The 24,964-nt window shown below is 49.0% G+C and overlaps 12 protein-coding genes across 12 annotated transcripts; 7 read left to right on the forward strand and 5 right to left on the reverse strand.

Annotated features, from left to right (window-relative positions):
- Positions 1-57: 57 nt before the first annotated feature.
- BGW36DRAFT_427072 (uncharacterized protein) lies at positions 58-914 on the forward strand (the record flags this gene model as incomplete). Its single annotated transcript, XM_046220360.1, has 2 exons — positions 58-276; positions 342-914. 2 exons carry the CDS (start codon positions 58-60, stop codon positions 912-914), a joined length of 792 nt encoding a protein of 263 aa, XP_046071800.1.
- A 558-nt stretch (positions 915-1,472) lies between these two features.
- BGW36DRAFT_358912 (uncharacterized protein) lies at positions 1,473-2,487 on the forward strand (the record flags this gene model as incomplete). The annotated part of the gene is made up of 2 exons (XM_046214018.1): positions 1,473-1,520; positions 1,573-2,487. 2 exons carry the CDS (start codon positions 1,473-1,475, stop codon positions 2,485-2,487), a joined length of 963 nt encoding a protein of 320 aa, XP_046071801.1.
- A 325-nt stretch (positions 2,488-2,812) lies between these two features.
- Positions 2,813-6,266, reverse strand: BGW36DRAFT_377930 (uncharacterized protein). The gene is made up of 3 exons (XM_046216046.1): positions 6,180-6,266; positions 3,265-6,124; positions 2,813-3,200 (listed from the first exon to the last, which is right to left on the reverse strand). The coding sequence occupies exons 1-3, from the start codon at positions 6,201-6,203 to the stop codon at positions 3,046-3,048; spliced, it is 3,039 nt and encodes a 1,012-aa protein (XP_046071802.1). The 5' UTR covers positions 6,204-6,266; the 3' UTR covers positions 2,813-3,045.
- A 132-nt stretch (positions 6,267-6,398) lies between these two features.
- On the forward strand, positions 6,399-8,077 carry BGW36DRAFT_377934 (mitochondrial carrier domain-containing protein). Its single transcript, XM_046216047.1, has 5 exons — positions 6,399-6,575; positions 6,704-6,715; positions 6,773-6,909; positions 6,960-7,588; positions 7,646-8,077. Exons 1-5 carry the CDS (start codon positions 6,467-6,469, stop codon positions 7,674-7,676), a joined length of 918 nt encoding a protein of 305 aa, XP_046071803.1. The 5' UTR covers positions 6,399-6,466; the 3' UTR covers positions 7,677-8,077.
- An 81-nt stretch (positions 8,078-8,158) lies between these two features.
- Positions 8,159-9,208, forward strand: BGW36DRAFT_340983 (alkaline phytoceramidase). Its single transcript, XM_046213084.1, has 3 exons — positions 8,159-8,402; positions 8,464-8,537; positions 8,587-9,208. The coding sequence occupies exons 1-3, from the start codon at positions 8,323-8,325 to the stop codon at positions 9,177-9,179; spliced, it is 747 nt and encodes a 248-aa protein (XP_046071804.1). The 5' UTR covers positions 8,159-8,322; the 3' UTR covers positions 9,180-9,208.
- Positions 9,209-9,253: 45 nt separating this feature from the next.
- BGW36DRAFT_416680 (major facilitator superfamily domain-containing protein) lies at positions 9,254-11,445 on the reverse strand (the record flags this gene model as incomplete). Its single annotated transcript, XM_046219352.1, has 10 exons — positions 9,254-9,513; positions 9,580-9,680; positions 9,736-9,855; positions 9,914-10,181; positions 10,240-10,353; positions 10,405-10,476; positions 10,528-10,580; positions 10,633-10,695; positions 10,756-10,853; positions 10,920-11,445. The coding sequence occupies 10 exons, from the start codon at positions 11,443-11,445 to the stop codon at positions 9,300-9,302; spliced, it is 1,629 nt and encodes a 542-aa protein (XP_046071805.1). The 3' UTR covers positions 9,254-9,299.
- A 754-nt stretch (positions 11,446-12,199) lies between these two features.
- BGW36DRAFT_319346 (glycosyl hydrolases family 31-domain-containing protein) lies at positions 12,200-14,970 on the forward strand. Its single transcript, XM_046212612.1, has one exon. The coding sequence runs from the start codon at positions 12,369-12,371 to the stop codon at positions 14,946-14,948; it is 2,580 nt and encodes an 859-aa protein (XP_046071806.1). The 5' UTR covers positions 12,200-12,368; the 3' UTR covers positions 14,949-14,970.
- A 1-nt stretch (position 14,971) lies between these two features.
- On the reverse strand, positions 14,972-16,248 carry BGW36DRAFT_377941 (putative 40S ribosomal protein S2). The gene is made up of 3 exons (XM_046216048.1): positions 16,185-16,248; positions 15,903-16,127; positions 14,972-15,842 (listed from the first exon to the last, which is right to left on the reverse strand). Exons 1-3 carry the CDS (start codon positions 16,213-16,215, stop codon positions 15,058-15,060), a joined length of 1,041 nt encoding a protein of 346 aa, XP_046071807.1. The 5' UTR covers positions 16,216-16,248; the 3' UTR covers positions 14,972-15,057.
- Positions 16,249-16,322: 74 nt separating this feature from the next.
- Positions 16,323-17,409, reverse strand: BGW36DRAFT_161013 (uncharacterized protein). The gene has a single exon (XM_046209581.1). It carries the CDS (start codon positions 17,220-17,222, stop codon positions 16,638-16,640), a length of 585 nt encoding a protein of 194 aa, XP_046071808.1. The 5' UTR covers positions 17,223-17,409; the 3' UTR covers positions 16,323-16,637.
- Positions 17,410-18,096: 687 nt separating this feature from the next.
- On the forward strand, positions 18,097-20,110 carry BGW36DRAFT_377952 (uncharacterized protein). The gene is made up of 4 exons (XM_046216049.1): positions 18,097-18,176; positions 18,243-18,571; positions 18,746-19,229; positions 19,285-20,110. Exons 2-4 carry the CDS (start codon positions 18,527-18,529, stop codon positions 19,695-19,697), a joined length of 942 nt encoding a protein of 313 aa, XP_046071809.1. The 5' UTR covers positions 18,097-18,176; positions 18,243-18,526; the 3' UTR covers positions 19,698-20,110.
- A 122-nt stretch (positions 20,111-20,232) lies between these two features.
- Positions 20,233-22,099, reverse strand: BGW36DRAFT_416684 (general substrate transporter; the record flags this gene model as incomplete). Its single annotated transcript, XM_046219353.1, has 6 exons — positions 20,233-20,898; positions 20,987-21,223; positions 21,363-21,442; positions 21,498-21,624; positions 21,678-22,000; positions 22,051-22,099. 6 exons carry the CDS (start codon positions 22,097-22,099, stop codon positions 20,233-20,235), a joined length of 1,482 nt encoding a protein of 493 aa, XP_046071810.1.
- Positions 22,100-22,530: 431 nt separating this feature from the next.
- Positions 22,531-24,935, forward strand: BGW36DRAFT_461150 (Six-hairpin glycosidase-like protein; the record flags this gene model as incomplete). Its single annotated transcript, XM_046222125.1, has 2 exons — positions 22,531-24,385; positions 24,557-24,935. The coding sequence occupies exons 1-2, from the start codon at positions 22,770-22,772 to the stop codon at positions 24,933-24,935; spliced, it is 1,995 nt and encodes a 664-aa protein (XP_046071811.1). The 5' UTR covers positions 22,531-22,769.
- Between the last annotated feature and the right edge of the window lie 29 nt (positions 24,936-24,964).

Consider the following 24,964-nt stretch of genomic DNA (forward strand, 5'->3'; position numbering starts at 1 on the left):
CCTCCACCACTCTTTGTTTTCATTCGCTCTCCTGGTTCTCCCTGATGATTTGTTTAGATGACTTTCCAGGGCGCTGCCGGCAACAATTATGAAGTCTTCCGGGAGTGCGTATCTGCCGCCATTGTCCAGAGGTCTGAAGCAGGCGACAAGAAAGCTGTAAAGCGGAAGGCTAGGGGAAAGAAACGAGACAATGCTGGCACTGATCTCAGATCAGAGGGAAAAGGCCCAGATTTTATAGAGAAACAAAACCCTGAAGAATTGGCCGAATTCATCGACGTACATTATCCCTCCGACATATCCTAGTCGTTCTTGTCCACAGCTAAGCAAGCTAGGTGGAATAGTTTATCGCATCAGAGACTTTCTATGCGCTGCCAAACGAGATGCAAACCCTGTCGTACTCAAATATTCAGAATGATCCATCGCTAGCCAGTCGGTACAAAGACCCTGCTGACATGCCTGCTTCTACTATGGAAGCTTGGGCTGCAGTCGTACCAGTATCTGTATCGGAGTCTCTCTCAGTCTATGGTATAATCCCAGAGACGCTGGATTTGATCGCGGCATTTATACGCCCTGTTTTGACGGATTTTCTTACATCTGTGACCACGGGCCCTCCATCCTGGGCGTCTACTCGCGTTGACGCCTGTGAGATCTGCGAGCGCGACTGGATCCCGCTATCCTACCATCATCTCATACCTCGAGAAGTCCATGCTAAGGTTCTCAAACGCGGCTGGCATGAGGAGTGGATGTTGAACAGTGTGGCTTGGTTGTGCCGTGCATGTCACAGCTTTGTGCACCGTATGGCAAGCAACGAAGAGCTAGCACGCGAGTATTACACTGTAGACCGCATTCTTGAAAGAGACGATGTCCAAGACTGGGCCAAGTGGGTTGGACGGGTCCGTTGGAAAACCAAGTAGTGGATGTTGTAGGATCATAAGAGGGCCGTTTGCCTGCAAACAGTTAACCAACAACGGAGGCAATTCTTGATATGTTCCTGCTGTCAGAGGGAATAATATGAAATTAGCAGCTGCATTGTACTGGATTAATCCTTTATCTCGCCATGAAAAGCCATTGGCATTTACCCCATTGTGTCACGGCTGTGAACAGATATGATACTGCTCACCTTCCTGGACGACTGCTATCCAACCCATGTGCTTAGGCTGCTTCTTTCTTTGCACAGGCTAGCTCCTTCTCTTCAGACTGGTTCTGCAGGACCCCCCCAACCTCTATGGCCAATTGTCTCTTCTTGTCCCAACCGTTAATGTTTTGACCCGAAAATATTCCAATAATCCAACATTTGCGTCTCCTCTGGCCATAAGCAGAATCTCTCTGCTCAAGTCTTCCACCACTTAAAACACATTTCTACCCTCTTTTCTCCCAATGCAAGCAGCTCCCGTTCTACTCGTGCCTTCCCGCAGTACAGATCAATTCACCATCATTAGACGTACACCAACCACTTCGTTTGCTGATTGAGGATGTCCAATTCGACTTTTTGGACGGAAGAGAGCGAAGCAGGACAGGATGTAATAGACACAGAGGATCTAAGACGTGGACATCAGACTGACAATTTCTTAGAACACTTTTACCCATATCTACGTCACATACGCCAGCTGCCATGTCGACGGGCACATCACCAAGGGCAAAAAGAATAAGATAAGCCGGGCGAAGGTCGAATGGGATCTTATCCACTGCGTACACAGAGATGACAATCTTCCGCTATCTCTCAAAGTCGCCTGTACCAGCTGGGTAAGGATTGTTTTCTTTGAGCTGCATTCTGAATGTGTGTATGGTCAACTAACGACAGAGAATAATTTGCAGATTCTTCACAGTGATAAATTTGAGCCGTTGTGGCATGAGTACAAGTTGAAAAACGATCTCTCTGCTCAGTCTGTTCAGCGGGCGACACCGGGATATGATGTTCTCCAACAATGTCTCTGTAGCCCATCTACAACCCTCGGAGGCTTTTCCGGTCCTCAGTCGGCCTTTGAGACTGTTAGCAAGGGAGCCAAAGCTCAAGGAGTGAAGGCCAGCAGCTTTAGAAGCCAAGGTACAGCCACAGGCACCAGTATTCCAAACGGAGACTTTTTATTTTCTGGTAAGCCGACCAAAACCCGACGTACTTCTTTCGAAGGACGCGCGAAGAGAAAGCCACCACCGCCTGCCTCAAAGAAAAGATCTGCACAACAAAATTCTCGGAAATCTCCTATTTCCAAGTCGAAAAACGCGTTTGGAAAGAAAAAGCAACCAATGAGGGTCGGGGTGGTATCTACTCCGAGTGTACCTAATCCGCGAATTCCAGCTTTCAGCCCCAAAGAGATGGTGAAAAATACGGTGCTATACGAACAGCCAACGACGCCGGTGCTACGAAGAGCTCTTACGGGAAAAGAGGCATATGATGAGGCTATGGCGAATTTAAGTGACGATATTGTCATTCATGGACCGTCTAGCGGGTCAGAATTCTCTGAGGATGAGGAGTCTGAGGAGGAATAGGAGATGGGCAAGACTTGGATCTGAGTCTTTTTCTCACTCTCAAGAGTTAAATGTGCTAATACGCTTGTCTGCTTATACTGGTGGGTTCTAGCATGACTTTTATTAAGATATGACATTATGTGATGTGAATTATGATGAGTGTAGAGTCGATCAGCACTGCTTAATGCGAAGGATATTTCCAGGAGGGAGAAGGATATTGTTAGGAGGGAAATTCAAGTCTCAAATTAGTCAATTGAGCCTTACTCGTGTTATCAATACAGATTACAGCTTATATCTAGGCTTACTACAGTAGGGAGGAAGAGTGAACCCTAAACAGCAGTTAATCGTTGATATTAATAAAAGAATGGATAATACCATAGATTCAACATTTGAAATCCGATTTCGGAATGAGATAGATGCCCTGGTCTTTGCTCTATTGTACAAGATAATAACGATATAAGTATCCAATAGTATAAACCCCAACCCCACAAATGCAAGAGATTGCTCATATAAAGTTAAACCAGGTAGTGTATAAATACAAAAGAATCGTAGGTACTGTAACACAAGAGACATGCTAGTCTATTGGAGATATCTCTTTTCATGAGTCTCCTCATACGATTGCACATGATCACCGACTTCAAAGGCAGACCAGCCGTCAAAGCCGATACCGCACTCGGTATCCTTGCGCATTTCAAGGACGTCTTTCTTGACGTTTTTGAGCGATGATAGGGAGCCTGTGGATATTTATTATTAGAGAATAAAAGGGACGTAAAAATATCGATAGGAGAGAAGACGCACCATCGTAGACAATATCTTTGCCACGCAAAACACGGACTTTCTTCGCCCGGCTAATCACGCCGTTGCGTACCTTGCAGCCCGCAATCGACATCTTGTTTCGCCCCTTGACGGTGATGTCGAAGATCTGGCCGATCTCAGCCTCACCGGTAACACGGCTGATGACAGTTGGGGGTAACTGTTCACTCATTGTAGCCTTGACATCGTCGATGAGTTCGTAGATAATGTTATGGTTCATGAGCTTGACGTCTTGAGCTTCGGCCATTCGTGAGATTGCAGGATCCACGGCATTGTTGAAGTTGATCACGCAGGCACTAGACGTCGCTGCATGCTTGATATCGAACTCGCTGACTTGTCCAACGCCAGAACGAAGCACCTGTGCGAAAATCTCGTTGTTGCCGATTCCGCTCACAGAGCTGGTTACGGCTTCGACGGAGCCGAAAACGTCGGCTTTGACAATGAAGTTGATGGGTCTAGGGCCTGTTGTCGTCTCTGGCGCCTCGGAATCTTCTTCTTCACTCTCCTCACGGCGCCGCTGCTCGATGGTCTCGCGTCGACTTTCATTAATCGCAGTTGCATCTTGACCTAATTTCTTACTTTCCATGCGTTCCATGCGGTAATCTACAGCCTCTTTTGCACGCTGTTCGCTCGGGGCTTGTAGAACTTGGGAGCCTGCCTCGGGCTGTTCTTTCCAACCATCGACCTCGACAGGCATTCCCGGGGAAGCCTTGTCTAGAATAGTACCAGTCTCATTTCTGAGAGTCTTGATACGTGTCCAAGTAGACCCGGCGACAAGGATATCGCCAGGGCGGACTGTACCCCGCTTTACTAAGATTGTTGCAACACGGCCTGCTTTCTTTGTAGTCGCTTCGACAACCCATCCTTCGGCGTTTCCATCGATGTCAGCTCGATGATCGAGAAGTTCTGATAGAGTCACTATAGCTTCTTCGAGCTCGACCATACCCTTCCCGGTCTTGCCGCTGACTGGTATGGCTTGAACGTCGCCCCCGTAGTCTTCTACATCAACGCTATGGCGAGCTAGGTCCTGTTTGACCTTTTCTGGATTGACGTTGTCTTTATCAATCTTGTTGATGGCAACAATGATAGGCACGTTGGCCTGCTTGGCATGGTTTATGGCTTCTATTGTTTGAGGTTTCACGCTGTCGTCGGCGGCCACAACCAGTACAACGATATCTGTCATATCGGCACCTCTTCGACGCATGTCCAAAAAGGCAGCATGGCCGGGTGTGTCGAGGAAGGTGATTGATTTTCCAGATGGCATTGACACGGAAAAGGCTCCGATGTGCTGGGTGATGCCTCCATGCTCGGAAGCAGCGACAGATGACTTGCGAAGCCAGTCCAAAAGGGTCGTCTTGCCATGATCAACGTGGCCCATGATTGTCACCACCGGTGGTCGTGATGGTAACAGAGACTTGTCCTCGGGTTCGGCAGCGGGTTTTAAGTCTTGATCGTCGGTTTCAAAGATTGGCTCAAAGTTATATTCAGCAGCAATGAGTCCTGCTGTCTCGGCGTCCAGGACATGGCTGTGGATGACTCCTTCAAACCCAATCTCTTCCAAGTGATCAATAAATTCTGCTTGTCGAACACCAAGGACGGTTGCGAGATTGTTGACGCTTATGAATTCTGGAAGATAAAGCGGACTGGGAGCTTCGACCACTTCTCTAGGCTTCTTTTTCTGCTTTCGTTTATCTCTTCGTTGTTTTCTTTCCTCTGGATCGTAATTTTCGTCGTCGTATAAGAACTGTTCTCGTCTGACAGGTCTCGCACGTTTCTTTTGAGGCGTTTCCCAATCAATTGGATCTTCATCGGCCCTTCTCCTTACATCATGTTCTTTCCTTTCCTCTTCCCTTGTTTCCGTCTCATCCTCCCAACGTTTTTCTGGCTTACGAGATTCCTCAGAACGTCGCATATTTGCATTTGCATCCAGGGGTGTGTGGTGGAGCTCAAAGGCCGCAGCCCGATCATGGTTTTTCCGCCAGGAGTCTATTGCTGATTCGCCTAGCTTTCGGATTTTGAAATCTCGTTCTTGATCGGTGTGTTGATCAGGAGTCTGAAAATTCATAGCGCTCAGCTGTGCTGGTCTTTGTTCGAAGCTAGCTGGTCGGACAATTGTTGGCCGATCATTATCAATTCTAGCATGATTATCCATGGTCTCCTTTTTGTACTCCTCGAAGGCCTTGCGCAGTCCGGGACGAACTGCGCGGCATTGTGGACATTGACAATGTTTGCCAAAACACATATAAGAACAATCCGGACACTTCCAGTTTATCGAACGTATCGACGGCGGAACCAAACCTCTCCACCTTGACAAGCGCGACAATTTCTTCATTTCTTTCTCAAGGATTTTCATGGAAAACCCCTCGGTAGCATCGGTAGGCTCATTGGACTTAGGAGTCTTGGGAGGAGGCTTAGGCGGCTCAGGAGATGAGGCTTGCTTCTCTATTGAGTCTTTGCCTTGCCGCGGTTCTGGTGTAAGGATGGCCATCCTATTGGTCATTTCGGCGAATGAAAGGCCCACGGATTTCTTCGCGAAGGTGCTTTGAGAACCCCATTGTGCTTGATCCTTTCCACTGCCGGTGTTTGGGGCATGTTGGGTTGGATTGTCGCTCGCAGCATTGGCGGCCGGTCTGACGGATGACCTGAAGGTTGTCGCCCCCCATCCTCCTCGATTTTTTAGACTTGATGTGTCCGACGAGGAATCATTATCTCCGCTCTTCTTGGCTGCAGCCGCGGATTCACCAGACGGAGAGTACAGACTGAGAGCAGGCGAGGATGAATGGAACGCACGAGATTGCCGTGCAACAGCGGGATAGGCCAAGTCGAAGTATTGACATCGACATATCTAGTCGCAAACCGCCCAATTAGCCAGAAAATACAAGGTAGAAGGGGGAGCTCACTGGTCCTAAGGCTCTCCTGTGCATCGTGCCTGAGGTCTAAGCCATCGTAATATTACTAATTATTGTTCTTCAATGTTTAATGTTCAATGTTATATTTTTACTTCCCGCGGGCTTGGCAAACCCGGGGACCGCGCGGTGGGACTAGTTCACGTGATTCGGGCCGCCGGGCCAATCGCGTCGGAGCGCGGTGTTGCGCAATCGGAAAGAGCAGAGAAGAAAGTGATAAGGCCTTCTCTTTCCTTCTTCTTTCTTTTCGTTCTTTTCTTCTTACTTCGATCCAGCTCGTCATGGAAGATTTCGAAAAGATCGAGAAGGACCTGGCCGATGCCGGCTGGGCGCGCACGGCCAAGGACCTTTTTGCGGGCGCTGCGGGCGGCATCACTCAGGTCTTGCTAGGTAAGTGGTGCGATGGTGCTCAATTGCTATTCAATTCTTTTAGTTGTTGTGGAATTGGCAAACTATCATCCTAGACACGTTTCACGCGTTCAATTTGGTATAGATCAGATCCGCTAACTTCAATACAGGGCAGCCTTTTGGTATGTGAAGCACCACAAGAGCAAGAGAATTCAATTGACTTGACCCGTCTACAACAGATATCGTCAAGGTGCGGCTACAGACGACGTCTCAGTACTCAAGTGCACTGGACTGCGCTACCAAGATTTTCAAGAATGAAGGCCCATTAGCCTTCTACAAGGGAACGCTGACGCCATTGGTCGGAATTGGTGCTTGTGTCAGTAAATGCCTGAGATACTAAAAGTATCATTGCTCACTGTCTGCCAGGTCAGCGTTCAATTTGGCGCCTTCCACCAAGCGCGAAGGTTTTTTGAAGAACAGAATTCAAAGAAGCACTCAAACCCCAGCCTGTCCTATACGCAATACTACTTGTCAGGTGCGTTTGCAGGCGTGACGAACTCTGTCATTTCTGGACCTATCGAGCACGTCCGTATTCGCTTGCAAGCCCAGCCCCATGGTGCCGGACGGCTATATAGCGGCCCGATAGACTGCGTTCGCAAGATATCTGCCCACAATGGCGCCCTTCGCGGCCTCTACCGCGGCGAAGTAGTCACAATTTTCCGTGAAGCGCAAGCATACGGTTTCTGGTTCCTAGCCTTTGAATATATGATGAACCAAGACGCAAAGCGGAACAATATCAAGCGGGAAGAGATTTCCAGTCTCAAGGTTGCTACTTACGGTGGTCTCGCTGGTGAAGCGCTCTGGTTGTCCAGCTACCCATTCGACGTTATCAAGAGCAAAATGCAAACCGATGGTTTCGGCGCTGAGCAAAAGTACAAGAGCATGACTGATGCTTTCAGGAAGACCGTTGCTGCTGAAGGGTACGGTGCGCTCTGGAGGGGATTGGGTCCAACGTTGCTTAGGGCGATGCCAGTGTCAGCGGGCACATTCGCTACGTAAGTCCGTATCAAACACTGTACAAGGACTGTACTAATATTTACTCTGTTTTATAGCGTGGAGCTGGTAATGAGAGCGATTGGTTGATCCTATCAATGGATAGAGCGAGAGGAGGAAGACGATTGATGATTTTCACCTTGCATATGTCTTCAACGAGCTTGCATGGCTGGCTTTGGGTTACGGGTTTATATCGATATCGATCGTGCCGAAGATTTTTATGTTGACGATGGCTCTTATACTGGATAAACGGATGTTTCTCATTCAACAACAGGGACAAAAGTGATTGCTTTATTTGTTTATAGAGGGTTTTCAGACTCGTGGTAGTATATTTCATGAATGTCACAATTTTGGAATGAACTTAGTTAAAAATCATAGTATAATTTTTTTTTCTTGCGGTTGCTTGACCTTCTTTTGTGCTTATATAAGTTTGCGAGGCTTGCGAGACTTGCGAGCCGCAAGATCGACGAGAAAAAATGGCTGCCTTGTTACTATCTATCCCGCATAGGTAGTCATTTATACCTTAAAAGCCTAGCGTCGACAGAAAATCGGTCGCTGACGAAGGATTCACTAATTATTGGTTTAATTTAAGGCTGCAATTTTCCGAGTTCCGAGATTCAATCAACGCGGAACAACATTGAATCACTTAAAACTGCGAGATATTCCCAATATATTGTATATTTTATATTGTATTGTAAATAAAGCACATCTTATCAAATCGGAAACATTGAACACCATGAGTCATAGTGTTCGACACTTTTCAGGCGACCTTTACGCTGATGCCGGCGTCTGGAGTCCCTCTTCCAGCGCGGCCAAGTACGTTCCAAAAAAGAATATCGGGCAATGTACCAATTTGACACAGCTGACATATTGATAGTTTCTGCGAGGAAGACTACGTCGTGACAATCTATATTGCCGAATTCATCAATACCCTCAGCAATCTCGCCTACAGTACCTATCACCAATGCCAACTATGTGTTGACATAAGCTAACTGATCAGTCTACTATGCATTCCAATACATATATCCAAGAACCAGATCTCCTAGAATCGACCTAATGTCCGCGTCTCTGTTCCTAGTCGGCGTCTGCTCCTTCCTCTTCCACGCGACTCTGCACCAAGAAACGCAATTCAGCGACGATCTGTCCATGCTGTTCCTCGCAGCGACACTGCTTCAGCGTCTATACTGCGCCAACAAACCAGCCGCCACAGCGCGTCTGATCACCACCGCGATCTTCGCAACTGTAACCGCCATGTCCGCTTACTACGTCCGCAGCGGGGACCTTGTTGTGCACACGTCCATGTTTGCGGGCATGTTGACGCTAGTGTGGCCACGGACGGTGTATTTGATTCATCATCGACAGGGGCAGGACAAGGCGGTGCTGTATGGGAAGCTTGGGAGAGCGTGTGGGTGTCTGGTGTTCGGGTTTTTGCTGTGGAATGTGGATCTGGAAATGTGTCTGAGATTGAGATATGTTAGAAGCGTCGTAGGATTACCCTGGGCTTGGGCTTTGGAGTTACATGGTTGGTGGCATCTGCTCACCGCGTTGGGGGCTGCCGTTTATATGGATCTTATTAGAGATTTGTGTCCGTAGACATTAAATATTTGTTTTGTTCAGAATAGATTGGAATAATCAAAAAAAAATCAACCAGTATCGATTTTTGATATCCCGTATCCCGAATGCCTCTTGTATTATATTCGACATGTTAAGAGTTTAATAGACATATACAAAGTCCTCGTTCTGCCAGTCCGTTATATCCTGCAGAGACCTATCAAGCACATTCGCAGTCGTCTTGACCTCCAAATCCTCGTCGCTTGGCGTCTTGACAGCCAACATGGATTTGTCGACTACTTTCGCTGTCTTGCCGAGACTCTCTCGCGTCTTCTCGTGTTTGTGGTTCTGGATTTTGAGGATGAGGATTTGGATGCTTTTGCATGTTAGTACATTTATAGTATAGAAATAGTATAGATGGAGACTTTGAGATATAACTTACGCATAGAGAATGATTAGCACTATGAAAAGGACCAGGTTGGAAATGAGACCTCGGCGGTAAAGAGGGGCTTCATCGGTGGTATACAGATTCGGGCCAAGGACCTATGGTCATTAATAAGCTTTACCACAGAAAACATTTAACTCTAGTTATCCTTACATTCCCCGCAGACTGCCCAACTATCATAATAGCGGTGGTGATCTTCTTTTTCGTCTCACCCGCAGTGTTTGCCGCTTGCCACGAGTAAATCAGAGGCGTGATACCCGGATAGACCGAGATCTAAACAAAACCATAAGTCCAAGACGTACACTAACTTATTCAACTTCTTTATACTCACTAGGTAGTATCCCACCAACAAGGGGCCGCGGTGGCTAGCATCGTGAGGAAGAACCAGCAGCATCACGCAGCCAATAATGGGAGGAATCGACAGAAACATCAGCACAGGGCTTTTCAGCTTCCATACCATGGCAACATATGCTCCGCCCATCGTGGCAATAAGTTGTACCGCACCAAAAGGCATGTTGAAAAGAATGGTTGTGAATTGGTCATATCCGAAGCCCTTGATGATGAGGGGGCCAAAGGTTGATATACCGCCACTCGGGACTCTGGAGATAATTTTTTTTTAATTTTTGGTCATAGTGACATGGAGGTACAGTTACTTACGATATCGAGAAAAGCATTGCGAACCATAACCAGGTTTTTGGGTCGAATACGGCTTCTTTGACGTGATCCCATTTCCAAACGTCATTCTTGATACCCTGTTGATTCAGACGTAGTCTAAATAATCAAGTAAGTATCTTATATTATGGTATATGTTGGGGTTTTTACCTTTCAACAGCAACTAGCTTGTCTTCGCCTTTGAGAAACTTTGCATCGATCGGCGAGTCAGGCATGAAAATCCTAGATACTAATTAAGTCCTTGTATTCAATTAAAGAATCTGGGATTCTTACAGGACAACCGCCGAAAATACGACGGTGAGGAGCCCAAAAAAGAGGAAGATAATCTGGCATAAACCCTAAGTTCGATCGGTTTTATCAGCATTATTAGGGACGTACCTGATACGGAGCCAACGTTGCAGAGCTGATATGACCCAGTCCCCATGAAAGCAGGCTTCCAAACTAGATGAATGATTAGTTAGAAGAAAACTGCATAGGCGAGAAGTATTGTTATATGCTCACCATATTGGTAATACCGTTCATTGCATACCATGCCCCAAGTCTCACTGGCTGCTCTCGTCGTCGATACCACATCTGGGTAAGGGAAATAAAAGCCGGTGCTAATTAGGATATCGAATTAGTAAAATCTGACATGAAGGCATAAAAGAAAGAAAGGTAAAACACACCAACGCCAGCCTCGAAAGCCCCGAGCAACATTCTACAAACCAACAATGAAGGAAAACTCTTCGCTGCAGCCATCGCAGACAAGACAGCTCCCCAGCAAAACACCGTCACGCCCAGGAACTTCCCCAGTGGGACCTTGACAAGCGTGTAAGCCACGATGGGCTGACACACAAGTTGCGCGAGGTAGACGACTGCGCCGAGCCATGAGTACTGTTGGCCGTGAAGATGCGCTGTGGTGACCAAGCCAAAGACAGAGCCGTAGGCGAGCGTCGCTTTGTCTAGGGCTTGTAGGAAGTAGATTCCCAGAACGATGGGAAGAATTCTCCAGTCGATCAGTCGGAGCACTCGAGCGTTGTTCTCTGGCGTCAGGATGGCGCTGTGGCCGGCATCTTCGAGCACATCTGCTGCTTTGTCTTTGCTGGCGTGTTCCTCGTGGTGGTGGTGGTGTTGTTGGCGCGAAGGGGTCGCGTCAACGTGTTCAATGGTTTCTGCTGCATCGTACGCGGCTGGCTTTGAATTGTCTGCCATGGCGATTGGGTGGCATAAGTGTCGTGCACGTTTGGAATAGACTGGTGAGATGGCAGAATTACAGACAGAGACAGACACAAACACAGGTATTTAGATACAGTCCTGAAATGCCCAGCTGCGCCAGTAACTAGCACGCCGGCTATCATACAAAGTCAAAGACCGGCGATGAAAAGCTTCCGGGCACATATTTGGGTATATCATCGTGAATCAGGTGTGTGATTGGTGTGTAAACAGCCGCCCCATCATCTGGGGGCTTTGACCGTGGGGGAAGAATGAGGGGAAGCCCGGGGAAGGCAATATCCGACAATAACTGACTCCATTAGCCCAATGCATATTTACTCTTCTTCAAAAGCCGACGAGACTGGCCAACTAGTCAGCAGGTGACCGCCCCACGATAAATATATATAATAGATTATAAAAATCATAAGAATTAGAATATTATGTAAAAACCCCCTTCAAAACAGATACAGATAGTCCAATTATCAGGCCTTAATATCTCGCCATTATATAAATATAACCATTAGAATAATTAGTTGAGACGATAATATAATTAGATTTCAGACTCTGCAATCTAATAGTAATAAAAATTACCAAATATACGTTATAATGTGATGTATTCAAGGACATGTAGGTAATTTTTAAGGCGGCCAGCCCAATTTACCTGCAAATATTATATATAGTTGTGGAGATATTAGGATCTGCAAATTGGCTATTGGTAGTGTATATTGACGATATTACGCTAGGGTTGGGGGTCGCTCGGAGAGAAAGCCAGTGCGGGGGGGATGTTGCCATCATGTGCTTGGAACGAGCAGCTTTATTGGCGTCTGGATCAAAAGTGCCCCTCCGTCTGGGATGAGAAGGTAGAGATGTTACTTTCCACTGTGTAACGACGGTGATTGTTCATTACTATTGTCAACGTCAATATGCCTCAAAGGGAGTTTGTACCGAAGAAATACGAGCGCCACAGCTCTGGCGACGCATCATCTGTACATCTGCGGTCAATTGACGGAAAGCAGAGCTTCAATTTCTCCTTTGAAGCCGTGCGACCCAATCTGTTCAGAGTGAGGTTCTCCTCGCCTGAGCATCCTCTACCTCCATACCCCAGTGTTTCCAACCCGGAAGCACAGCTGGGCGATGGTGCCACCAGCTCTCTCTCCACGACTGATAATCATTCTTCATCGAAAATCGAAATTGGAAATGTGGTCGCAATCGTCGATTGGAAGAACACCCCTGAAGTGTCTCTTTCTTGGACCGGGTCTGATAAACACCTGCATCGCGATCTATCAGGCCGGTCGTACGTGGTCGATGGCAGCGGCGTGACGCATTACAGCGTCCACGACCGCGATGCCCTGCACGTCGGTCTCGGCGAAAAAGCCGCCCCAATGGACTTGTCGAATCGTCATTTCATACTCTCAGCGTCAGACACCTTTGGCTACGACGTATACCGCACAGACCCGTTATACAAACATATCCCCCTGCTCATCAAAGCCAGCGCCGAGGGTGTAGTAGCGATCTTCTCAACATCCCACTCGCGCGGAACATGGAGTGTTGGATCCGAACTCGATGGCCTCTACGGCGCCTACAAGGTCTACCGCCAGGACTATGGCGGCTTAGAAGAGTATTTTATTGTCGGCAGGACCCTAAAGGACGTGGTTCGGTCCTACGCCGAACTCGCCGGTTTCCCACTGCTCCCTCCACGATGGGCATTTGGATACATCTCTGGAGGGTACCGGTATACCATGACTGACTCACCGCCTGCCAATCAAGTTTTGCTAGACTTTGCTGCCACGCTGAAGCAGCACGGTATTCCATGTTCTGCGCACCAGATGAGCTCGGGCTATTCCTTTTCGGACGCGACCCCAAGTCTCCGGACTGTCTTCACATGGCACCCGAAGCGGTTTCCTGACCCTAAGAAGTGGACAGCTCAGATGCATGCTGCCGGCATGCGCCTGCTGACGAACATCAAACCATTCGTGCTCTCTTCCCACCCGGACTTTGACAAGCTGAAAACCGCCTCGGCGCTGTTCGTCGACCCGGAGACGAACGAGCCTGGATACATGGCAGTATGGAGCGCCGGCGGAGGTATGGGGGGAGAAGGATGCCACATCGATTTCTCCTCGGAATTCGGCTTCAAATGGTGGTACGATGGGGTGCAGAAACTGGCCAACGCAGGGGTCGATGGCATCTGGAACGACAACAACGAATATACCCTACCTCACGACGACTGGGTGCTGAAACTCGACAACAAAGATACCCTCCTCTCAGACCGCAGTGGCAATAATGTGCCGGCCTCCCTGGGCCTCTGGGGCCGCAACATGCACACGGAACTCATGGGCAAGGCCTCGCACGACGCCCTCGTCGACCTGCGCCCAACACTACGCCCCTTTGTGCTCACACGCAGCGCGACTGCCGGCACGCTGAGATACGCCGCGAGCTCCTGGAGCGGCGACGACGTGACCAGCTGGGAGAACCTGCGCGGCGCAAACGCGCTGTCCCTCAACGCCGGCATGTCCCTGCTGCACTGCTACGGCCACGACATCGGCGGCTTCGAAGGCCCCCAGCCATCGCCCGAGCTGCTGCTGCGCTGGGTGCAGCTAGGCATCTATTCACCCCGCTTTGCAATCAACTGCTTCAAGACTTCACCCTCGGACAACCTCCTCGGCGACGTCATCGAGCCATGGATGTACCCCGAAATCACGCCCCTGATCCGCGACGCAATCAAGCGCCGCTACGAGATTCTGCCCTACATCTATTCGCTTGCGCTGGAAAGCCATCGCGCCGCCTCCCCACCCCAGCGATGGATTGGCTGGGGGTATGAGGCTGATCCGGAGGTGTGGAGCAAGAAGCTCAAGCAGGGCGAGGAGCAGTTCTGGTTTGGCGACAGCCTGCTGATTGGCGGCGTGTACGAGCCTGGGGTGAGCGTTGCAAGGGTCTACCTACCACGGAAATCTGCTGTAGATGGAGTAGATGGAGAAGAAGGAGGGTTTGACTACGGCTACGTGAATCTCACGGAACCATACCAGTACCTCGCGTCAGGTCAGTGGGTGGAGATTACCGCTGAATGGAAGAAGAGCATCCCCATTCTCGCGCGGATCGGCGGCGCGGTGCCCGTGGGTAAGAGCGTGGTGACGCGCACGCCCGGCGAGGAGAAGGTCGATGAGGCGGCGGCGAACCTCGAGGAGGATGATTACCGTGGTGTAGAGGTGTTCCCGCCTAGGGGAAGTTCGCGGGGCCAGGTGTTCAGGAATACGTGGTATGAAGACGATGGGATCTCGAGGACGGCAAAGGTTTCGAGTTTCACTCTTGCGTATAGTTCGACGGAGGAAAAGGTGACTGTTGGGTTGGCCCGTGGAGCGGATAATGGGTATACGCCGGCGTGGAAGAATCTTGATATCATCCTGCCGAATGGGGATCATAGACATGTGGTTTCGGACCTGGGTAAGCCGTTGGAGTACGAAGGCGTTGATTCGCGCGGTCGTTCGGTGTATAAACTGGTTACCTAAATACACATGTATGAAATGCACATGTATGTTCTGGGTGGATTGGAAGTATAGGCATAGATTTGAGTACAGAATAAATAATAATAGTACATTAAATACAACAAAACAATGTTCAAGCATCAGGCTCGGCTTGCTTAAAATACTGCTCTTCTTTAAGAGGCTCGTACGTCAAAACACCGCGAGCTGCGTCGTTTAATCTCTGCCTTTGGCCTTCTTCACCAGCCTTACCTAGCACGCCGGCAATGACTTCCAGACACGATATGCTGTCGTCGTTTGCCGGGATGGGATATGTAACTCGGGTCGGATCAGCGTCTGTGTCGATGATGCCGATGGTAGGGATATTGTTCAGCCCACACTCATGCAGCAACACATCATTCTCCACGGGGTTAAAGCAGACCACCAAATCCGGCTTCAATGCTCTAGGCAGGGCAATGCGCTTAGTGTAATGGGGCAGCTCCTCATCCACCGCATTGACGACTTTGACCGCACACTCGCCCAAAATCTGCTGGCTGTTGGTCAGACTGCCCGGGATCCAGCGCTCGAAAACATGGTATCCCTTGGCGAGCTCGGCCGCGCGGACGACGCTTCGTTTCTGGCCGTCACGCGTGCCAACAAACAAAATGATGCCGCCGCGTCGGGCCACCTCTTGGACGACCTTGGCGGCGCGGCGCAGATGTGCCGCTGTGACGTCGAGCGAGATGATGTGGATGCCTTCACGGACGCCGAAAATGTACCGCGTGTTCTGTGGGTTCCAGCGTGATGTCGTGTGTCCGAGGTGAGATTGCGCGGCGAGGAGCATCTCGAGGGTGATGTCGGAGGCCTTGGGCGGGTTTTTCAGGAGGCTTTCTGGTTTGTATGCCCCGGAAATTGTGGTGCCGATGTTTTTTAATTTTTGATCTAGATTCCACTATTAACCAGAGCTTAATCTTTTCTCCCCCTTTTTTTTTTCTTTCTTACATTGCTTAACACCTTTCCAGAAATTCTTGTGATGGGAGCCAGCAGTCTCGCTCGACTCCAGGCTTGTTGCTTCATTGGATGCAATATTTTCTATCGGATCACGAAGTTCATCCTGCACCAGAGGCTCTAACGTTGTAGCAGTTGTAGTTGTTGTTGTCGGTGTGTCGATCGACGAAAACCGGGCGAGTCTGCGAGGTGTCTGGATAACGAAGGCGGCATTGCGGCCTGACAGGGGAGATTAATTAGATATGTAGTTCCAAAATGCATCGGTTCAATACTTACTCTGCCGCAAGCAAAGCTGCCGTACAATCATTGCGTGGTGGTATGATTGTCGAGTGATGTTCTGGTCCTGCAAGATTGAATCGACAATTGATACTCGCGGCATTTTGACGGTTGCGCGCTAGCCGTTTCAGGTTAGGGTCTCCCCACACGTATCATTTGTGTATTCTAATATTCTGATATTATAATATAAATAGCTCAGAGTAATTTCGTGAATAGCATCTAGTTATACAGTTGATTACATGATCCTGTCTAACGATATCACGAACAAGCGAGCACTTCATCGCATACGTATCAATTCGTAATGATACCTCGAAAACAACCGAACGCCAGTATAAGGGCCTCCTAATAAGACCCGTGCCGATTAATGGAATCTCCAGTCATTCAACTAATAATAACACAAGCACGTCCATAACCTCGAATTCTCAACAGTCAAGACAGTCTATTCTACTGCGCTCACTTCTGGAAGAAGCTGCCAATGCCGCCCTGCTGGCCGGGAGGGCCACCCTGAGGGTTGGGGCTGTGGTCACGCTTCTTGTCCTTGATAAAGTCCTCGGCAATGCTGCCCATGATGGCACCACCGATTGTTCCCAGAATACCGTGGTTGGCCTTGTGGCCGGCAAATCCACCGGCTAGACCGCCAGCAAGCGCGCCGCCGAGACCACGCTCACCGTCCTGGGCGCCCTCGGGACCAGCTTGGCCTTCTTGCCTGTTCACGTTAGTATAAATACAAAACAAAAAGACATCTGCTGAGTGTGGGACGGACTCACCCTTGGCGGTTGTAGTCATGCTGGCCCTCCTGGCCGTACTGGTGCTGGCCGTATTGCTGCTGTGGCTGGCTCTGGTCGTGGTAGCCGCCCTGCTGCTGGCCGTAGTTGCCTTGCTGGTTGTAATCCTGGCCATAGCCCTGCTGCTGCTGGTGCTGGTGGTTGTATCCCTCCTGGCCATACTGGGGCTGCTGGCCATAGCCTTGCTGGCCATAGCCTTGCTGGCCGTAACCTTGTTGACCATAACCTTCCTGACCATAACCCTGCTGACCATAACCTTGCTGACCGTAGCCCTGCTGGCCGTGACCCTGCTGGCCACCGTACTGGCTGTTGTACTGGTTGTTGTAGTCGGACATGATGAGAAATGTGTGTTTACAGATGGACAGTCGATGTAGAGGAAGGATAGAAAGATGGAAATGGAAATGGAGGATGGATGGTTTAGCGCTGAGGGGGTTGAAGGTTGACGGTCGAGGTCAGGCGGGGTTGTTCCTGGCTTTATAGCCTGTCAGGTCACGCCATCAGCTGGACAAGCAGTGGACAGAGTGGACATGGACAGGCGGACGGCTGGTTGGGTGAGTAAGACCTAGCCCTGTGCCCTCCGTATTCAGGCGGTTCTTTCGCGCGCAACCAGAGTGGCTCTGGGTGACGCATGATATCCACCGACCGCAGACGTTGTTCACGCACAGCCAATGACACGAGCGACCGGGCCCTCGCGGAGCCTATTTTCAGCTGGCAACCTCCTCAGTACGTTAGTTACTTGCACTCACTACTAATTACTACTAGCACCGTGGTACAACCTACAGCATACTCAATGCGTCGCTCGATCTGTGGCGGTAATGTGCCATCCAGCCAATTCTGCAGCAGGACGTTGCGTTGCAGCAGACCCCGAGTGCACCGCCTCGCTCGCAATCATTGTCATTATGAGAATAGCACCGAGTAAAATATGGTAATCTTAAATAATTACCCCGCTAGCATGGCTGGAGCTGTGGCTTGGCAGTTCGCATCGCGTCCCGGAAATGTCCGTGCTATTATTAGCTGCTGCCTAACATCCGGGTTGCCGAATCGGTCGTTGGTGGCTGAGCATGTGGCTGAGCATCACACAGTGTACGGAGTACAAAGGACGTAGTTAGGTATGTGTCTACAGCCACGTCAAGTGGCTAGTGGCTGGGCGGTGCATGTTTACTTTCCAGGAAGGAGCTCGAAATGCACTCCATACTAGGCTAGTCTGGTCAGGCCTGACAATCTTAATAATACTACGATGTTGGTGATCCTTGAGGCTGACAACCACGTGAAGGGTTAGCCTGATATCTCCGCCTCAGTCAACTTTCATTCAGTCGACAAGTCCAAGATGCAGATGTCAGTTGCATCAATTGATGGCTTCAAGTTTCAATAACTTCGTGTTCAATAGCTCAAAATGCCTTTGCGGCCTTAGATGATGTCACAGTCACTGCAATCAAATGTGCCCGTCAGTTCTTTCAGCAAGAAAGATGGCAGATGCAAACGGAGCCCTTTTCCTGATCTCTACTGCCTCCTCTCTTCCCTTCATCCCACCCTTGACTCTATCCTCGAGACTGTGCGATGCTCCTACTTCGCTCAAGCATCCGAGTCAGGTCCTGTACTGCGGTAAGTTTGTGCTATTGCCTCTATGAGTGTATCGAGAGCTCGAAATATCGTGCATTAGCATCTTTTAAGGTCATGTTGATTTCGAGATTTCATGCCTCTTTCTGCTTTACTATACATGACATGTGCTGGTGTTATAAATAGAATATCTAATCTGACGAAAGGACCAAGTGATAGTTAGCTTGCTCTTTCAAGGTCTTGCGTAGCGAGATGGCCAACATCTCCCCTAAACAAAAGCGCCCGCGCCTCGACTACGAAAGCTACTTTGCTACCGAAGAAATGGAAAAAGCAAAAAAGAGCATTCCCTTCCAGGAAATGCCCTTCGATACTACCATTTACGTCGAGGTAGAAGGCAAGCCAGAAACCCGCATTGGCATATCTGCTTTCGCCCTTGTCGACAAGTTCACGACCTCTCCAATTAAGATTAGCGAACTGAAGTTTGATGCCTTGACGGCGCGCCTGGCAAAATGTACTGAATACTATCTGACGCGGTTGGCGGTATTCTATTTGAATACCCATAACAACACAATCAGAGAGCTGGTCTCGGATAACAACGGCTTTCAAGAGGCGATTCGTGAGATGATACTCCATTCGCTCTCTACTAAAGATGCAGACAAACCGGAAAAACCGACTTTTCTCTTTTTTGTGGTAAATCGTAAAAGTGAGTGAGTGTACTTTTCGCAAGGGATTTTCTGCTGACCATTTATTGTCGATAGACGTTGTTACTACCACGACTGCTACTGAGACTGTTGCCAAGCCCAGTATTGCTGCTGGTGCCGACACTGGTGCTACTGCTACTACTGCTGGTACCGCTACAGGTTTTACTGGTTCTACTAGTACTGTCTCCACCGGGACTGCTACTTCTAGTACTGATACTACTAGTACTCCAACCAAACTCGGTACCGTCACTCCTAGTCCTGCCACCACCGGTATTACTATCAAATTTGGTGCTGTCACAGGTATTGCGTCCAAAACCAACACGACTACTGGCACTACTGGCACTTTTCCTGCCAAGGCTAGTATTACTAGTAGTAATACTACCATAATTAGTCCTGCTAGTACTGCCAGCCAGGGTACTTCTGCCCCCACTAGCTATGGTTCCTGCTGTATAACTAATTCCATCAATTAGATTTCTTGCAGGGTCCTCAGAGATGATGGATGAATATTTGAATAAATGAAATGGATTTTTGGAGGCGCGTGTATAATAGTCACACGGTAAGAAAATGGAAGCATGAAACAGGGCATGAATGCATGTATTTACTGCTTTAGAGCCAGAATTAAGCGAGACAAGATAATTACAATTGGGTCAAATAGAGTGAAATATCGAATATCAGCTTGGGAGGTCAAATTGCATGGAGGAAATTGTGGACCTTGGTCCCTGCGATTGCCAAGAGGGCCACTGAGTTCATGATCTCGAATCTGGGGGCATATATATATACGAGGCTAATTTATTCACGTCATCACTCAGCGTCCAAAATGCTTTGGGTGTTACGGGAGAGGCTTAAACCCGGAGATTACCGATATAAAAACGAGCACTGGCTGTAAGAAAATGCAAATGTTGCCTTATATCCTAAACCTATTTAGCCTTCCGAATGAAAGTTCTCAGTACAAGGCCATCATGGACCATCCGTTTTCTGACCAAATCCATTCCTTAGTTGTAAGATCTATTCTTCCCTCATCTCTACATGCGTAGCATGCTGGAACTTTTCACTCATAACCGCAGCTGCCCCCTCTGGGTCCTCCAACGCATGCGGCACGAGCTGATCACCAAAGAGCTCATCCATTTGCTCCAACGTCTTGCCCTTCGTCTCAGGGAAAAGGAAGATGTAACAGACTGTAGCCACAATATTAAACGCAAAGAAGAAGTAAAAGAATCTAAAGCCCAAGCTTGAAAGCGCGATCGGGGCACACTGTGCAAACAGAAGATTCAAAGACCAGTTCGTGATTGTGGAGATGGAATTCCCCTTGGCGCGGATCTCAATGGGGAAGATTTCAGCAGGATAGACCCACGAGATGATGCCCGTAAAGGTGAAGAATAGGGAAAAGACTAAATTCATAGCTACCATGGCACGGAGCGCATTGCCGTCTGAGGTCTGCGCGCCAGATTTCACAACATAGTACTGGGAGAGCACGGCGTTAACCACTAGTGCGAGGGCCATTCCGGTTGCAGAGAAGATAAGAGGTTTGACTCGTCCAACTTTGTCAAGGAGGTATAGTCCTGCCGTACAGTAGACAATGGAAAGCGCTCCAGAGATGCCGACGATCATGAGGGAGGTGCCGGTGTCAATTCCAAGGATCTGGTAGATAACATTGCCGTAGTAGTTGATAACCTGTGTTTGATTTAGGACACTGAAAATTGGGCTGAAAGGGGCCACCAGGGGATTGGTTGGGGTTCAGGCGCATGAGAGGGAATCGCACATTGATACCAGAAAGCTGGCCAAATGCCTGCACGCCACAACCTAAAGCCAATCGCTTTCGCCAGCTGGGTTTCGCCATAAGCGCGGTCCATGTCTGAACCGAGACTGTCTTCTCTGCTACGATCGCGTCTCTGATCTCACAATATTCGAGCTCGAGGAATTCGTCGTTCGATCCGTTGCCATGAAGCTTCGTGAGAACCGCTCGGGCGTCTTCGTGTCGGTCTTTTTCGATGAGCCACTAGAGCGCTAAAATTAGACTTTTGCCGAATAAGGATTGAAAAAACCCCCCCCCCCCAAAAAAAACTGGGCAAGATTTAATATATTTGGTGGGTATGAGAAGGGAGACGACTGCAGATGGACGCTAGCGAGATACTTGCCCTGGGACTTTCTTGTAGGAACCAAATACCACAAGCAATGATGGTTCCTGGAACGACTTGAAATGCGAGGGGGAAGCGCCCTATTGAGTTGAATATTAACGTTGGCGCTTAGTATTTGGCACTGTGGGCATTCACATTGGAAGTCACTATTGACCTTGAAGCAACCGTATCCGAGCCACTGTGCAACGAGAAAACCCCACGACAACATCCACTGAAGCAACCCGCTGAGCTTTCCACGGTCCTGCGATATTGCAATTTCGGACTTTTAGAAAGGTCAGCAGAGGATCGACTTTTAATATAGTAAAGCAAACTTACACAATACATGGGAACAACAGCAGAAAGTAAGCCGACAGCGACTCCAGCAATAAATCTACCGGCAATCATCATGGGAATATTACTCGCGCCACCTTGCAAGGCACAACCAAGCACTGAAATGCATGCGCCGATGAAGACGGTCATCCGGCGACCAACGCGATCTGGCAGCCAAGCTACAGACAATGCACCTGGAATTGCACCTCCGGTGAAGGATGAGACTATTCCACCAGTTTGAGAGGATGTTGGGGTTCCCATGTATTTCTCAAAATAAGGCTGGACGATAGTGGAGGAGATGATACCGCTGTCATATCCAAAGAGGAAGCCTTGAAACACATGTTAGCGGTAATATGCATCTCAAGTTGGGCTTGCTGACCTCCAATGGCTAGAAAAACAGCTGTACCAGCAGTGGTTCCACGTCCCATGGTGTCGCTTTAGGATATATGCTTGTCCTGACGTTTCCTTGGAAGGTGCTTCAAACTGCCTCTGAAGTCAACTGAGAGTATTTACCACTTGACAAAGCTTATCCTTCCAAGAGAGCGCATGCACAGAATCTTGTAGTTTCTATGGCTCTTGCCTTGTCATGCGGGCCCCCATCTAGATTCGTGCGACCCGCGGCCGCAACCCTTGAAAAATATAAAAAGACCATCAATGCGGGGTAGGAACATGCGCCATCATGAGTTTGTGGAGGGCTGGAATGAGTCGAGTGAGGAATTGATCCTAGGACTGATAGGGTCGGTCTTCGTTCGCCCGAAATAGCGGCCGCTGACTGACTCGGTATATCTCAGTCCGATGACTCAAATTTAATAGGCAGTTGATGTTGGGTTTCTATCTTTTGGGCTTTCAACAGAGCGAACTCGCAAGGCTCATCCACGAGTTAATCCTGGTTTCTCCTTTTTTCCGGCGTTATATTGTGCCGATCGATGCTTTCGCTCTGGGATCTGGAGCTACGCGATGTTTTTGGAGAAAATTAACGAGCCCCCTTGGTGAAACTAAGATCCCGGGCCTCTCACACAGATTACTGGACCCTTGCCTCGGTACAATATTCAGCTTGCTGCTGCTTCTGTCTTCGTTGTCTATTTTAAAACTCTTGCAATGTCTTCTGAATTTGAAGTCCTAAATGTTCCAGCGAACCAAAAAGTAGAGAAAGTGCTGAGAACAAATTTCAATGATGCGTTTGCGCGCAAGGCCGAGTCACTTAAGCCTGAGATACATGAATGGGTTGGCTGTCCGCTTTCAGTCATCGACTTCAAGCCGGACGTAGAGGCATTCTTCAAATGCAAAGCGGTCCAGACGCATACAATCGAGGAACTTTCGACCCTCTCATACGGCAGAGGTGATCAGCTCATTCTAGACTTTGGCTGTCATCAAGTCGGCTACTTTTCCTTCCATCTAGGTGTCGATGGAGTCAATGTCGATGCCCCAGCGAGACTCAGTCTTGTGTTCGGAGAAGTCCCGTACGATGTTACTGAAGAGCTACACCCATGCAAGACCTGGATCAGTACTAGTTGGCTTCCAGATGAAGTTATCAATGTTGATTGGCTACCTGCCGATGTTTACATGCCCCGAAGATATTCATTCCGCTACGTCAAAATCCATGTCGTCGATACGTCACCCAAATACAAAGTGCGGTTCTTGGATATCCAGGTACGAGCCGTAAGCGCGATCCCTCCCATCGTAGCCTCAGCCGTCGAACCCTTGGCAACTGGGGACGATGAGCTGGTTGCCATTGATCGCATCAGTCAAGTCACGCTACGAAATTGCATGCAAACGGTCTTCGAGGACGGGCCTCGCCGTGACCGAAGAGTCTGGCTCGGAGATCTGCGACTGCAAGCCTTGACGAACTACTGCACATTCAAGGACTACACTCTGGCGAAGAGGTGTCTGTACCTTTTCGCCGCCTTGCCCCGAGAAGACGACAGTCTTCCCGCTTGCCTCTTCGAGAAGCCCAAGCTGTCTCCGGCGTCGGACTATATTGTGGATTATGATGCTCTCTTCGGGCCAACAGTATACGACTACACGGTGGCTTCAGGCGATGTTAAGACCGCTGTTGAGCTATGGCCGACGATACTAGGTAGCATGAAGAAGGCGCTCACTCACCTCGATGATGGTGGAAAGTTCAACTCCGACGCAACTCCAGCATGGAAATTCCTCGACTGGTCCGATGGCCTGGATACCAACGCAGGAATGCACGGCCTTGTTCTATTCTGCTGCAAAGAAATCAACAAACTTTCAACGCTGATATCAGAACCGGCCCCTTTCTCAGATGTCGTTGATAAAATGACTGATGCGGCATCCTGCTTCTACGACGCAGATCTGGGTGTCTTCGTGAGTGGTCCTGATCGTCAGGTGTCTTGGGTAAGCCAAGCTTGGCTCGCTCTGTCCGGTGCCATGGATGCCCCAACATGTCTCCGGGCCATCACGACCGCCATGGCTGATCCGGATGCTATTAAGCCATTGACTCCTTACGCCTATCATCATGTCGCAGAAAGCCTCGCTCGATGTGGAGGAGAAGAAGAATGCGTGAGGCTGATGCGCGAATACTGGGGTGGGATGGCGAAGGCTGGTGCAGATACGTTTTGGGAATGTTTTGATCGCGAGGACTCGAGGAAAAGTCCATATGGAGATTGCCATAACAATAGCTACTGTCATGCTTGGAGCTGTACACCCAGCTACTTGTTGAGGGTTCTTTTGAAGGACTACCTTGCACAGTGCCATATGAAATAGGAGCTATATATTGTGCATTTTCCCCGTATGTTTAATCCCCCGGTGACTCCATTCAACTAAAATTTCATTTCGATTTTCGTTTCAAATTTCGATTCTATGTGTTGTCGGTTACCTATTGGCATGTGCAAAGGCTTTTCCCTGGTGACTGTTAATAGGCCGAAATGTCGTCCAGCGCGTCTACAATTCTCTCTCACCATCTCTGGCTTAACTTCGTACAAACACATTGGAGATGCCGTACATCGAATACCCTCTGACGTTGCATTACGATGCTGGTATACATGTAGACATACGCGAAGGATTCTTGAAATCGAGGCGCAAGATGGAATGATGGCGCTGTCTACTCCCAGCATCTTATATGGCAAGAACCGTGGCAATCGCAGTGGTTGTAAGGCTGATATGGCTAGTGGGCGCTTTGACGAGCGCGTGACCAACGAGACAGTTGCCATAGTAGTGAATTTGACGTATTGCTACGCACCAGAGCATATGTTCCTAGCGGCCATTGATGATATCGACATGGCTATCCGCCTTATCTAGCAGAACGCAGCGGCGTGATGGGCTATTTA

This window comes from Talaromyces proteolyticus, assembly GCF_021365285.1.
Source record: "Talaromyces proteolyticus strain PMI_201 chromosome Unknown BGW36scaffold_6, whole genome shotgun sequence".
NCBI classification, from domain to species: domain Eukaryota; kingdom Fungi; phylum Ascomycota; class Eurotiomycetes; order Eurotiales; family Trichocomaceae; genus Talaromyces; species Talaromyces proteolyticus.